The 15910-nt window shown below is 35.3% G+C and overlaps 1 protein-coding gene, 1 non-coding gene and 1 pseudogene across 2 annotated transcripts in view; all 3 read right to left on the reverse strand.

The window, feature by feature from the left end:
• The window catches only part of LOC130722910 (DNA-directed RNA polymerase subunit beta''-like), a 14087-nt gene extending 6705 nt beyond the window's left edge, over positions 1–7382 (reverse strand). The window contains 5 exon segments of the mRNA XM_057573797.1: positions 4768–4977; positions 4980–5220; positions 5222–5761; positions 5764–6227; positions 7319–7382. Of these exon segments, the coding sequence (XP_057429780.1) occupies positions 4768–4977; positions 4980–5220; positions 5222–5761; positions 5764–6227; positions 7319–7382 (1519 nt within the window).
• Positions 7383–9809: 2427 nt separating this feature from the next.
• On the reverse strand, positions 9810–11938 carry LOC130722960 (protein TIC 214-like; annotated as a pseudogene).
• TRNAR-ACG (transfer RNA arginine (anticodon ACG)) lies at positions 11795–11873 on the reverse strand. Its single transcript has one exon. It is a non-coding gene; the product is annotated as a tRNA-Arg (tRNA).
• Positions 11939–15910: the final 3972 nt, after the last annotated feature.

Here is a 15910-nt window from a genome sequence, read left to right on the forward strand (position 1 = left end):
TTTATTATGAGTTATTAAATGGTAAAATGAAAAAAAATTTGCAATTTGCGGGGCTACTCCTAAGGGGCCCAACGAAATTTTAATTGGAATTTTATGATTTCTTTTAAATTGATTAATTTCTTCTTTAATCCCATTGTGATATTTTACATTGTTGAATGGTCCCATTTGAAAACAATTAGATGATGACAAAATTATAAAAGATCGGTTTTCCTTATTTCTATTCAACAACATACGAATAGTTCCGTGCTTTTGGCTAAGTGATTGTTGAATATTTTCCTTGTAAATAGAAAAAAATGGATTGATATTGATACGATCTGACTCATTGTATGAAATCAACCCTGAACTAGACGGATCATTTCTTTTTCGGATATATGAAATATGAGATTTAACTAAGTCAATTCTTAAGAAATATCGAATCAAACCATTTGTACTTACTTCAACAAAAGAAGCGAGGGCCTCCTCAATAGAAGAACTTTTTTCGTCTTCATTCCAATTCAAGACTAAGCAAGTTCGAACTAATTGAATACTTGTGTCCAAAATTCCACGAATTGATTTCCCATTTCCATAAAGGATAAAATTTAGAACTTTAAGTTCGAGATTATCCCATTCCTTGAACAGATCTTGGGGAAAAAGTTTTACTAAATTGATACTGTCCGCTATATCATATAGAATTACAGGTCGAACCAAAACAAAATATTTTTTCTTGGTAGTTGTAATCCATTGTATATATCTCCAGTTTGTCTTTTTTTTTTGATTCCTTAGAATTTTTTTTTTTACCATTTCAGGTGGTATCAAGATGGCACTGTGTTGAGATATCTTATCTATCTCTCCCGGAAAATGGATATCTCCAGAAAAGATTTTTAATTCAATTTTTTTTTTGTTTTTTTCTACTCGAACTAATCCGCCTACTCGACTTTTTTTATTTAAAGTGATTGGTGTATTTACTCCAATGATACTATTGTTCCGGACCATTATGGAAGAAGATTCGGATAAAATATGCACTTCTTGGGGAATGAAAAAAAATCGATCTACTTTGATTTGGTATTTTGGTTTAAATTCCCTTATTCCTCGATACTCAATTAAATCTTCTTTTTGAAAAATGGAATGAATTCCTATAGTTTTATATTTCGCAATTCCCGAACTCTGTGTTCTGTATTGAGGATCATCGAAATAAGCAAGAATACTGTAAGGCCCAAGTTTTAACGCTTTGGATAAGTGGATAAAATAAAAAAGTTATTTGATTAAGATAAATTTGGGAAGGAAAGAGGTTCAGGAAAAGTCCAAGAATGTATCGAAAAACCGAAAGAGTTATAGCACGACTAACATACGCTTAATCCTAGGTCGAAGGTATTAGTGAATAGTTAATTTACGCTTTAGGACACGATGGAAACTAATTCCAAAAAATCCTCAGAGAAATGTTAGAACTTCTCTTTTCCGTCCTTAAACAACCATTTCGATGCGAAATCCTGGAAAGTACGAACGTCAAATTCCAATTCTCGGAAGTTTGCCGAAACGGAATCCCTGATAGTTCGAAAAACCTAAGATCGACAGACGATGAAGACTTTTTCTATCCGGAAACTCAAATGAAGATTCCACCCGTGTTCTCCTACTTCTCTCATCATTCCTAATCTTTCTTCAGAAGGAAGTTTTCTCATCCGACGATCACTGCAAAAAGTAGTTTTTCGGGATAAACCGACTTACACCGACTTATGCCGATTTTGGATCTTTTGGTTTAATTCCAAGAATCCTATTTTGAGTTCTGGAATTCTGTCGCCAGAACCTATCTTAGAATGCGCAGAGGAACGCGCAGGAAAAATCGGAATCGCAAAAAAATCATTTTTCCGTTTTTTCCAAAACCTATAAATAGTTGAAAAATTAGATTTTTTGAGAAAAAAACCCATTTTCCCCCACCCCAAAACCGCGAGTTCCTAGAGAGAGAGAGAGATCCGGATCTTCGTCGTTTCTTGCCCGTTTGCTTCACCGTTCGTCACTAATCGAAGACCTCGAGGTAGGTAATCTATACTCTCCTTCGAATCGTCGTTTCTGTCCATTTCTCATGCGACTTTCTGAGTTCAAAATTTTGAGGTTTTTGAAAAACTGTTCAAATCAGCTGATTTCAGCGTCTAAACTTCTTCCCTGCATGCTCCTGAGCGTGTTCTGCGGATTAGATTTTGTCAAAAGTCGACGAAATGCCGCCGGGATCAATTTCTACCCTAAATACCCATTTTTCGGCAAAGTCGCAACCTTTACGCTCTAATCTATCGACTTGGCTTAGTGCTAGTAGGATTTGTCGTCATAAACGTCGTTGTGGACGTCCCCATCCAATTTGTTTTTCAAAAATCCAATTTTGAAATTCTGAGCTAAAAATAATGACCAAACTACCCCTATATCAGTTTTCGATCCGAAAATTTTTCCGAGCCTAGAACCGTCTTAGTTACGGCTTATGTTAACCTAGGAACCAAGTTTGATCGAAGAAAATTCGACCCTCCCAATTAAGGAAAGTGGCCGAGAGCTATATCAAGGGGGGAGGAGAATCCGATTTTTCGAAAACTTGTCTTAACGCGTTAGATTGTCGTACCAAGGAGGTAGTAGTGTACTGTGTAACCCTAGGACTCTTTGATTGCTGAGTTTCTGACTCTTGGTGTTGATTTCTGTGATTTTTGCTTAAGGGTCATTTGAGGAGATTCCCGGAAAACAAGGAGAAGAGCTTGAAGAACATTTTGAGGAGGAAGCTGGAAGACCCACCGGTGAGGGCTACTCTCTGAATTACTAGATAATGCTTTAGGTGTCGATGAAATTCGACTTGATTTATGTGTTATGCACCTAATTGCTAAATGTCTGAAATGATTTCTGAGGCTTCGGCCGAACTTGTTGAGTATTTGATGCCATGATATTGTGTGCTAAATGATTCACATGCTATGTGCTACATGGTTAACTTAGGATGTGTTGGAATATGCTGTTTATGCTTTTGACTGAGCTGTGTTATTTATGCTATTCCACTTATACATGAGATTCTGAGGAGTGAGGATTACGGGCAGGTCATGCCAAATTTTTATGAGATTTTGAGAGAGTTTTAAAGGACGAACGGAGTTCGGACCTTGTTATGTTTTAATGGATCGAGACCTTCTCAGGGAATTATTTGAGATTATGGGATCTCTAAAAACTCTTAGGAAGTATTACAAGATTAAAATGAAAACTATTTTATCACGGAAAACTCATAAGGCATTAATCAATTTCTAAATCCTTTGAACAATAATGATACCCTTAGATAAGAGCTTAGAGCCTGAATATTAGTTTGGGAAATATGAGAAGTGTCGTCGAGTCCAAGTCTTGAGGAAACTTACAAGTTTCCGAGTATGCTTATACTTTTCGCTCGATGAGCAGTTTAATGTTTGGCTATCTAAAGTTTAGCCGGAGACTATAAGTTTCCAAGTACTTCGGTACCTTTTCGCTCGATGAGCAGTTTATTGATTGGCTATCTAAAGTTTAGCCGGGAACCATGAGTTCCAAAGTATCTTCTTCTTCTTTTGATTAATTCATTTTGTCGCAGAATCGACATTTGCCTTAGGGTAGGCTTTTTAGAGACAATAAGTTAGCTAGAACACGTGACGACGTGTCGAGTGAGGTCGGAGACGTTGTTTGGCTAATCACTTGCATTCATGCACTCATTTTGAGGTTAATACACGGCGGATTACCGGACCTCGGTGGATTCCAAAATGGTCATAAGACCCGGATTTCCATATTTAGGACACTACGGTGGTCCTCAGTAGCAGACGGAATGGCAGACCTACGGGTTCACTGCTGATCTGACTACTTTTGTGTGGTGTAAGAGACGCCCGAGCGGAATGGTCCCACTTTGGCCGGTGTTAGGGCTGACTCGATGGTGTCCATCCTTCTTCCGGAATGCATTTTGTTACCCAGCATTGCATTTCATGCAACATACATGCTGACTTAGTTGCTGAGTGTGATGGGTACCTGTTTATCCTACTTGAGGCATGCTAATTGTTATTATTATCTTTATATTCATTGTGATATATGCAACCCTAGGATGTTATCCCTAAACGTATAAGCCTGAGAGGCTAAATAGTTATTACCCTATATATCTGGTTTTATTATTTATATAATTCTTTGGAGTTGACCCTCGCGTCTTCTGTGTGTATTTGGGCGGACTACGCCATTGTCAGTTGAGTATGGCGGACCGGTTCACGATGGTTCACCCTTCAGGGGAAACTAGGTTGAAGAAGCTTGATCAGGAGGACTACGGTTCAGGGGTGGTCGACCCCGCTGGCCACCGAGCGACTTACTCGAGATGGGATTAGTGTAGGAGTAGTGTCGATGCTCTGACCGTCATGCTTCAGTTTTGGGGACAGGGTAGTTTCCTACCGGTAGCTTTTTGTGTGGTTTCCTATGGAGATCACAGAGAGCTGGTTGGATTTAGGGGGTCTTTTCTTAGGCCGCTGGGCCAACTTGTTCTCAGATTTTGAGGTTTAGTGTTGCGGACACAGTATTTTTACCTTGGTTTGTACTTTTGCCTACGGGCGTGTACTCTTTTACTTTCCGTCACTGGAGGTTTACTCGTGACGTGGTTTACAACTTACAGTGGGGGCTGTAATCATATTGTATATTAGTTCTGTTATCTTCGTTTTAGAGTTTCATCTCTTTCTGTCTTTACTTACATTATCGAAAAAAAATAATTCACGTTTTCCGCATTAAGTATTTCTTTTGGTTACGAAAGTGACGCCACCGAAATCGGGGTGTTACAAATACTATTTTTATGAATAATACCATCGATAGGTATTTCAACCGAGATATCGGGCATTAGCTCGTTGTTTCGTTCTCGAATTGATCGGAATAGAAATGGAATAATGAATCTATTTCTTCGCTTTTTTGCTAATAAATTCGAAGTATCGGGGGAAATAGTAGGATGCATAAAATGACAATGATCCGGACATAGTCGTACTTGATTATTACTTACTAAAAAGTTCGAAGTATTTCTTTTTGCAGTAGGAAGGGAATGAGTGCTCATTTGATCTTGATCCTTAAGAAGTGACAAAGAAACTGTATCAGACTTGTGTGAATTTCCCGATAATATCCACAAATGGCTTGTTTTTGGTAAGATATGTACATTACTATATGCAAACTCAGAAACGTGATATATATTTGTACTCCAATGCATTTCTCCTTCCGAATCAGAAAAAATATGTTTTCGAACCTTTTCTTTCAAATTTAAAGTATATGTTCCTGCACGGATCTCGGCAATTATTTGTTCAGATTTTACATATTGATCATTTTGAACTAATAAAAAACTTTTGGGTGGAATAATTACGTTATGCATAATATCGTTACTTTCAATAGTTACATATAAGTCTATATAACATAAAAAGGCAGGATGTCCATGACGTGTACGTGTAGGGTAAGCCGAATTCTCATTGAATTTTATTTTACCATTCGAGGGGGATCGCACATATTCGGCGGTACCACCCGTGAAGACTTCGCCAGTATGAAAAGTTCTTAATGTTAATTGAGTACCAGGTTCTCCAATAGATTGGCCGGCTATAATACCTACAGCTTCTCCCAATTCGACCAGGTCTCCATGAATAGGACTCCGCCCGTAACATAATCGACAGATCCAAGACGTATTCCTACAGGTAAAGGGGGTTCGGATAAATATTGGTTGTGTTTGAAAGTTTATGAATCGATTGATAAGTCCAATTCCAATATCTTGATTTCTAACGACAATGCATCGCGACCCTATATATATATATCGTCTGCTAATACACGACCAATTAATGTTTGTATCAAAATTCTTTCTGACATCATTCTATTCCGAGTATTTACAGAAATCCCTCGAACGGTACCGCAATCTGTTCGGCGTACAACAATGTGTTGAACCACTTCAACAAGTCTCCGTGTAAGATATCCAGCATCTGATGTTCGTACAGCAGTATCCACAACCCCCTTGCGGGCTCCATAACAAGAAATAATATATTCTGTTAAAGAAAGTCCTTCACGTAAATTGCTTTGAATGGGTAAATCAATCATTTGACCCTGGGGATCCGACATTAATCCTCTCATACCTACTAATTGGTGCACTTGAGATGCATTTCCCCTAGCTCCCGAAAAAGACATTATATGGACTGGATTAAAGGGGTCAGTCATACTAAAATTGGGATTCATTTCTTGTCGCAAATATTCACTTGTAGCATACCATATCTCCACAGGGCCCTCTTATCTATTCCTTCTTCAAAAAAAAAAAAAGATTTATATATTTCTATATATATATATGTAATATATATATATATATATGTAATATTCAAATCCAAATAGATATATATATAGATAGATATCTATATCTTAATTTGTTAATAGTATTCCCAATTTTGGTCAAAATTTCTTTTATTAACAAATATTATAAAAATAAATATTTCTGACCCCTTCCCCTGTTGCCGCCTACGTATATAGGATATTTTAAGAAATTAACATCTCTATTAGTAGCGGGATCCGGGGATGAAAGTCGTATGTACGGCTTGGAGGGAGATCTTTCATATCTTTCGAGATATTTTTAAACAAAGAATAAAAAACTTTTCCTTATCTTTAAAGTAAAGTTCTGTCTTTGGATAAAACAAAAAATGACAAATTTTATAAGATTGAATTGAATAAAAAAGTTCAATTAATCATTTCATTACCCGGACCTGATGAAAAAAATGGGATTTACAATTTCAAATCCGTTATTATATGTTTGCTCTATTTTTTGTTATTTTTGATGTAATCAAATGAAATAACGCAATTCGATAAGAGCCGAAATAATCCTTTAATAATTTTTAAAGTCCCTTTTTTTTACTTGCACAAAAAAAGAAGAATAGGAACGTAAAAAAAAAGATAAGAAATCATGGTCATCTAATAAGAAGAATAATTTCTTCGGACAGAAGAAGATTATGGAAACACTTACTCGAAATCTCACTTATCAGATTCCATTGTGAAAGACACCATTTTTTCTGAAGAATTCGCCATGATATATCTGATCTATGCATAATATCATGAAAAATGGATACAAATTTTTGGCTGCTACTTAGTATCGGCAATAGGTCTGAAAAAGTATCTAAAAATATGAAATTTAGATATTTGTACCCTGTCGAAGTAAGGAACCAAGGTATATATGTTTGGAATAGATTCCATTTTGATAGAGTTGAAAAAACACTATCTCGTTGAAAGGTTCTATACATCTGCCCTTTCTCAAGGCATTTTTTTAGACAAGGAATCCCTTTTTTCCTATTTTCGGATGGTAAATATTTCTCAGAACATGGAATATGAATCAAACCCATGTTTGAATTGAATTTGAGATACTGATGCAAGTTCTTCCCTTCTGAATCGGGTAGATTCATATCTGAAAGAGGTTGACAATAAGTTCTTTCAAAATTGACTATTTGCCCCTCTGTTAGAGGTGTTACAGAAATGTCTGCGATCGAGTAAATAGCTCTATGAACGAATGGATCGGATCGAATTGGAAAATGGAAAGATTTGTACAAGTTATACCCTTCGTCACCACTTTGCGGAAAATCGTTAAGTATCAATATGTTAAATACTCGTGACTCGATTGGTGAAATAGTATCTCTCTCCAAAAAAGCATGTTTTTTTTTACCGCCGCACAAAGAAAATCTTTTGTTGCGAATGAACAAGATATTGAGGAATTGTCCATACGTAAAATCATAATTATTGATACAGGCCTTTTCCACATAAAAAGGCAATCTTTTGTTACAATAGAAGCAGAAGTGATATCGATTATTCAAGAATCGAAGTCGATTTGCTTTATAAAAAGAGGATATCAATGAACTTCTATGAAATGGTTTCACGGGATTCAGCCAATTATCTTCATCGTGGGATATCATTGAGAAATAGGAATCCGTGTTATCAAAAAATTTTCTACGATTCTTTATAGTATCGAAAGAGTCAATCATCCACTTAGGTATCTTATTGAACAAAAATGGTGATATTGTTCCTCCATTGATCAAGAATCTCGATTTTTGGGAAGTATCATGGTCATCTAATAAGAAGGGTTTCTGGCAAAATTTAGAAAGTCTATGTTTCAAATTTTTCTTATTTTTTTTTTTATTACCTGTTTATATTATTTAGGAAGAATACCGCCCATTTATTTTTTTACTCCTAAAATGTCAGAAATTAAAGAAAGGGGTGAAATTGAAAAAAGGGAAGGGGAAATCGATATCGAAATAAATTCACAAAGAGCGGGAAGTAAACAAGATACGAAGACTTACTTCACATTTTGAATTGCACCGAAAAGATTATTTATCTCAAAGAGGATTACGTATTTTTTCGTGGGACGGTTTATCAAATTCATCAATGTTACAGACCAAAATTAAAAAAAATGAATTTCATTAGATATTTATTTAAAAGGAGGCGTTATTTCTTCCCGAGCATTTCCGAAAATTTTTTTTCCGTTTTAAGAAAATTAGCGAAACTAAATTCTTTTTTTGATAGAATCTTTTTTTCTTTTATCCCCCGCTCCCTTGTTCTCCTCAATACCGCATTTTTTTCTTGTTGTTGACATAGAATGAGAAAGATATTTTTTTTTCCAAAATCAAAAGAGCGATTGGGCTGAAAAAAAAAATAAAGGATTTCTAACTAGCTTGTTATCCTAGAACATTTAGATGGAAAAAGCGAGTTGAGAGAGTCCATTGATAGCTTTTATTTGTTTTCTGGGTATCGATATCATATTCGTTTTTTTTATTCGAATTCTAATTTATAATAGATAATAGGAACTAGTCGGATGGAGTAGATATTTTATTGTATTGTTTAATGAAATTAAACAATAAAACAAGAAAAAACCCCTCCCCAAGCCGTGCTTGCATTTTTCATTGCACACGGCTTTCCCTATGTATACATACATCTAAACCTGAGTGACTTTCAGAGAACAAAAATCTAAAAAGTGAAATATTCAGTTAATGAATGCCGAATCTCCGCTCTTATTCCATGAACATTTCATAATCCTATAAATTATCTTTATAAATTATCTTATAGAATAGAATACAAGTAGAAAATAATTGATTAATAATTTCATAACTTTATAATTTAGCTTTCTAATTTGAATTGGAATCTAATTTGCAATATTAATTGGCTATACGGTTCATCCGGGGGAGAGATCGAGCTTCAAGAAATAGTGAATGGTCAAGTGAATCGATCAAGTAACCAAACTCTAAAGAAAGATCGGTATTTATAGTCCAAGACCATACATATTGATAGATAGAACTGTTCTTGATTTGAGAATTTGGATAACTTTTTCTCCTCACTTCTATGGATAAAATTGTTTCTATAATTGTCAAATCAATGAAAATTTTGAATTTTTATTTTACAAATTTCGGTTTTATTAATTATTAATAATTATATTTGAATATTTAAAATTTTTTATTGAATTATTAATTAATATAGCAATTTCTATTTTACTAGGAATTTGCTTATTGGCTTATTTTTACTTTGTATTTTGCAATATTCGAAGTGTTGTGCAAAGATTCAGAACAATTAATAATACAAAATTCTATTTATATATATATATATATACCCACTTTTTTATTAACCGAACATTTTACAAAAGACATAAAACAAAACGGGCGAATAATAAACAAAATTCATTAATAATCCAAACAAATCTTTTTTTTATTCTTTTTTTTTCTATGGAATATACACGTTACACCACGATTTTGAATCAGAAGAGATATTTCAAGAAATGGCAGATCTATTCAATCTATCAATAACTCGGAAGATCTGTTTGGAAAGTAAGAAGTCCCCTTGATATCTCTTCATCTGCAAAGAATTCTCGATACCATCCGAAAATAGGAAAAAAGGGATTCCTTGTCTAAAAAAATGCCTTGAGAAAGGGCAGATGTATAGAACCTTTCAACGAGATAGTGTTTTTTCAGTATCTAGACTAACATTAATCCAATCCATTTCATGAAAAAAACATGACCAATTAACCAACCAACAAAACTACTTGTTAAAAATAAGACTTTATTGTTTGATTGAAAGATATAAATGTTCGCTAATCTCATTAAGATTGAACTTGGTAAAAAAAAGGGGTTTAATAACTGAAAAAAAAAGATTCTGAAAGAATATTCTTTGAATACTAAAATGACGTATTGAATTTTGATTCTTGTATACATAATTCAAAAAGTTTTTTTGATTATTGCCGAGGAAATATAATAAAAGATACGGTAGAGTTATGACAGTTATTGTATGAGGTCTATCTAATGCTATATGCAAAGGCGCATAATAGATCGATATGAACATCACGAGCTGTCCCGTAATAAACCCAGTTGTTGCTGATATTTTCTTCTCGGTCCCTTCTTCCATAACGTGAGCTCGAAGAAGGAATAGATAAGAGGGCCCTGTGGAGAATGTGGTCATAAATCCATAATAGAGTCCGACCACAATGACCGAATTAATTATCTTGAGGCATAAGGATACTAGATTATCCAGTATATATTCCAAATATATTCCTATATATAGGAATAGAATATTCAAATTTTTCGATTTTTTTCTATTTATTTTCTTATATTTGAATATTCTTTTTTAGTTTTACAATATATCTATCTTATAAGTATAAGATATTAGCTGATTATATCATTAACCATGTCATGGGGATTCTATAAATATTCTATTCCAAAAAGAGAAAATTCGAAACAATTGGAATTTTTTTGGAGATTGGATGCAGTTACTAATTCATGATCTGACATGTACACTCTGTTATAGCCATTTCTGTACATTCAATGTACTCTACGGATAGAGGAATACATAGAGTTGAAGATAGTAAAACAAGAAATTGAAAGATTTCGTTGAAATTGTTCGTTTGGAAATTTCCTCTCTTTAGCACTATGTCTCTTATCCTTAGGAGGTCTACCTCCGCTAGCAGGTTTTTTCGGAAAACTTTATTTATTCTGGTGTGGATGGCAGGCAGGCCTATATTTCTTGGTTTCAATAGGACTTCTTATGAGAAAAAAAATAAATAGAATTTTATACTCAAATTGGAATTTGCGATAAAAAAGACTTTCCCATTGGGACCAAATGGTGATCCATTAAGCGGGGAAATCCTATTTCAATAAAAAAAAAAAGATTATGCCCTAAATTTTACAAGAACGTATTAACAATCGAAAAATGGTCGAAAGAAAAAATCTCTATTTGACGGGGCTGCCTGCCCATGGATTCAGCAGTAGTTCGAAAGGTTGACCTATTCGGGAATCTCCGGATTCTTGCTAATGGTAAAAGGGGCGCTTTAAATGTAGGGGCTGTTCTTATTTTACCGGAGGGTTTTGAATTGGCCCCCACCGATCGTATTTCGCCCGAGATTAAAGAAAAGATGGGCAATCTGTCTTTTCAAAGCTACCGTCCCACGAAAAAAAATATTCTTGTGGTAGGCCCTGTTCCTGGTCAGAAATATAGTGAGATTACCTTTCCGATTCTTTCCCCGGATCCCGCTACTAATAGAGATGTTAATTTCTTAAAATATCCTATATACGTAGGCGGCAACAGGGGAAGGGGTCAGATTTATCCCGACGGGAGTAAGAGTAATAATAATGTTTATAATGCTACAACGAGCGGTATAATAAACAAAATTATACGAAAAGATAAGGGGGGGTATTCATTTAGTTTTTAATACTATATTTATTTTAATAGGGTGGATATTTACGAAAATTTTTTTGTTTTCTTTTTTATTTAAAACTAGTTCGATCATTTCATTATTTTACTACCCCCAGAGGGAAAGGTCCTTCCTTCCCTTTTTGGCCGGTTGTGGGCGAGGAGGGATTCGAACCCCCGACACCGTGGTTCGTAGCCACGTGCTCTAATCCTCTGAGCTACAGGCCCCACCCCGTCTCCACTGGATCTGTTTCCCGAAATACCCTAAAAAATGGGAACCTTTCCTCTCCCCAGCCATTTCGGCTTAAGAGGTGTGAAGCGGGAGAGAAGGGATTTCATAATTGGTGTTTTGAAAAATACGACCTTTTCATTTTTCATTCTTATTACTTCTTATTCTATTTTTAGTTAGATAAGCGACACAAGAAAAACCTTCTATACAGACTCCCGTAAAAAGTATATGAGGGATTCATTCCATATTTATTCAATATTAATTCGAGATTAGTTAGATTGAATATTTAATTGGGGCCAAGCAAGGAGGACAGCGGGTAGGTTGGCGGCAATAGGTTGAAAACGTCCCATTGAAATAGGATCCACACAAGGAAAAGCACTTGCTATTCGTTGGTTATTAGGGGCATCCCGAAAACGTCCGGGTCGGAATATGGCTTTCAAATTAAGTTTTTTGGAGGGGGTATACAGATTACTATTCTAAAATTAGAAGAATTTATGCTTAGTTCATTCCGCCATCCTACCTAATGAATGATTAAGATTTGTTTTTACTATAATCTTCCATATTCATAGGTTCCGTCGTTCCCATCGCTTCGCGATTTATGGTTAGGTCTGAATTCTACAATGGAGCCTCTCTAATCTAATAATATTTTTTTTGAATCAAACTTCTCAGTTTTTTTGACTCGAAGCTCTTGATTTGTTTGTTCTACGAATATGTGTGAAAACGTAATAAGAATAGGTTTATTGCGTTAAAAATGAGAAGAAAGATCAATAACGCATTTCCTTAAAATATATGAGTAGGGCTCCGTTTACACGGGTGTGAGTCTAAAACTCTTACACTTATTATTGTCTATTAATCAAATTTAAATCTAATGGTCCCAAATAATTTAAGTTAGTACATCACGTGATCTTTTATTTCCCTTTCTCCCTTTTCAATTGCTAGTCCTTCCACTGAATTATCCCTAGCCGCAATCTGCAAAACGTTGTCTTGTCTGTATGTATCTTGTTCCCGTCTCTTGACTCTCTTCAAGGTTCAAATTTCATATCACCTTCTCAACATTGTTTTCAAAAATCCTATATGCACAAGAACTACCCACAACGTAACATATTCATCTACCAATGTCCAATTGTATATAGTACTTCATGGAAGAAAATCATCACAATTGTGCCATTGCTATATTTGATATATTTATACAGTTTTGGAAGATAATCATCCAGCGAAGGCAAAATAACCCCTATAACGCACCAACATGCCACAAAATCAAATCCCTAAAAATTGACCCATTTTGCTGAACTCCCACCATGCATATATCCAATTTCTTTGAATCCGTTTAAAGAGAATTCAAATTCATCAGGAATTTGAACACGAAGAAAGAGAAAGGAACCAGCACAAAAATTGATCGAGAGCAGGACCTAAAAATATCGTTGAGATAAAAAAGGAGAGACTGGGGTGACATTTTGCAGATTGCAGCTAGCAATTGAAAAGGGAGAAAGGGAACTAGAAGATCACGTGATGTACTAGCTTAAATTATTTGGACCATTAGATTTAAATTTGATCAATGGACAATAATAGGTGTGAGAGTTTTAGACTCACACCAGTGTAAACGGAGCCCTCCTCAAAATATATATATAGGGGATGTATCTTATGAGAAAGGTAATCTTATGTGATTATTAGTTTAGAACTTTCAGCAGCACTGAGTTTCTCAGTTGTTTTTTCAAAATATCTGGTGGGAATGAGTCCCTCAGAAATACAACCGGAATCAGCACCGGTGTCAAAAAGTGCTGGAGTTTCTAAAATAAAAGGGAAGGATCTCCAACGAAATGTTGGGCTATGGTAAAGATTAAAGAGTTGACGGCATCATAAATGAACTTGCCATCTTCGAATGGGATTACCTTATTCATCATGTCTCAAATAATTATAATTTAGTAAAAATATGTTTAGATTAATGGTGCAGGAAGTTGTGACACGTAAGGCTATGTCTGGATTAACTTTTTGATCAGTTAATCTATGTTCAGTTGCCATTTTCACACTGATAAACTGATATTGGCTTAAAAGCATATTTAACCTTTAAAATCTAAAGGGTAACTTAAACCTTGTAAATATGCTATTTTCGTTACATATACTCTTTAGGCTTAAATATGTTTTTAGTCCTTAAAAATATAGTGAATATTCGTTTCAATTCATGACAAATAATTCTTACTTTGCTTGGTGATGCGGGTTTTTGTTTGGTTTTGACTATGCTTCTTTATACTTCTTTTGCTTCAGGTTAGGTGAAGCAGGGTAGATTTGAGTTGTTGAGCCTTGTTTGCTGGAGTTTTTTATTTCTAGGTCGTGGTCTCTTATTCGGTGTGCCTCTCGCTGGTCCTATTTCGTCGTCACTCCTTGTTCCGGTATAGAACTGAGGCTTAAAGATTCAGTCAGAGAGAGAAACCAGACAAAATACAAAGTTAGTGGAAAAATGTGATCCCCTACCGCGTGGGCAGATGTTCTATATTTATACTTGGGCTTGACTCGTTTGGGTCATGGGTCGCCCGATCCACTTGTTAATGCACAATGCTTGGTTCAGCCACACTTGTGTAATTGACACGCCTGATTAGTACACGCTCGCCCGTATCAGTAAACAAGCCTACAAGATACCAAGTCTTAGAAGCCTTAAGACGAAGTGTGTCTTTTCTCTAAGCTCACAAGTAATAGACTCGCCCCATTGTATGCTAAAATAATAATGGGTGCATAGGCTTCGATATACACAAGTGTAAAGACTGCAAAAATTGGATGAAAACTCTTTCATCACTTCAACTTGCTTCTGCATTTTCACTCTTAACTTTGCGTGTGGAAGCAACTTGAAATGTCATTCCACATCAATCATAAATTTACATGTCATTATCATGATTATTCTCATTTAGCGAAACCATCACCTGCTCTCATCATATCAAATGTAATGTAGCAAAATGTTTTGAGACTTGCAGTGAATTAAGACAATAGAATTTCCATTATTAAATGAAAAGCATTATCAATATTAACATTAAAATTCCACCAATGCATCAAACGAAATAGAAGTTCACAGAGACGTGTCATTTCATGAACTTCTATTTCGTTTAATGCACGGGTGAAATTTTAATTTTGATGTTAATACCGATAGTGCTTTTCATGTAATGATAAAGATTATATTGTTTTTATTCACTGCAAGTTTCAAAATATTTTGCCGCATTACTTTTAGTATGATGAGAGTAGGTGATGATGATGGTTTCGGGAAATGGGAATAATCATGATAATGGCAAGTAAATTTATGATTGATGTGAAACGACATTTCAAGTTGCTTTCACACACAACATTTAGAGGAAAGATGCAGAAGCAAAAGTTGAAGTGATGAAAGAGTCCAATTTTTGTAGTCTTTACACTTGTATATATCGGAGCTTGTGCGCCGATTATTATTTGAGCATAGAATGAGGTGAGTCTATTACTTGTGGGCTTAGATAAAATACACACTTCGTCTTAAGGCTTCTAAGAATTGGTGTCTTGTGGACTTGTGTACGGATACGGGCGAGCGTGTGCTGATAAGGCGTGTCAATTACACAAGTGTGGCTAAACCAAGCATTGTACATTAAACAAGTAGGTCGGACGACCCATGACCCAAAGAGGTCAAAACCCAAGTATAAATATAGAACACTTGCCCACGCGGTAGGGGATCACATTTTTCCACTAACTTTGTATTCTCTCTAGTTTCTCTCTCTGACTAAATCTTCGAGCCTCAGTTCTATAGCGGAACACTCCTCTTTTGCTCTTTAAAGTTTCTCTTTGGTTTGGTGGATCTTTTCTTGGGTGTTTTAGCTCCTTCTTATCACTGTGATTCATGCTTTGAAGTTGGTTGTTGGATCCCGTTTTGGTCGATCTTGTCATCGCAGTTGGAGGCCCCTCAAAGCAATGTATTTGGTGTGTCTTTTGGGTTTTATCACTGAGGTTAGGGTTTTTATATGTTTGGTTAGGTTTTATCATTGTAAAGTTAAAGCATGTGTTTATGCTTAAGGTTTGCAATCCTGGGCTTAG

This window comes from Lotus japonicus, chromosome 1 (genome assembly GCF_012489685.1).
Source record: "Lotus japonicus ecotype B-129 chromosome 1, LjGifu_v1.2".
NCBI lineage: Eukaryota > Viridiplantae > Streptophyta > Magnoliopsida > Fabales > Fabaceae > Lotus > Lotus japonicus.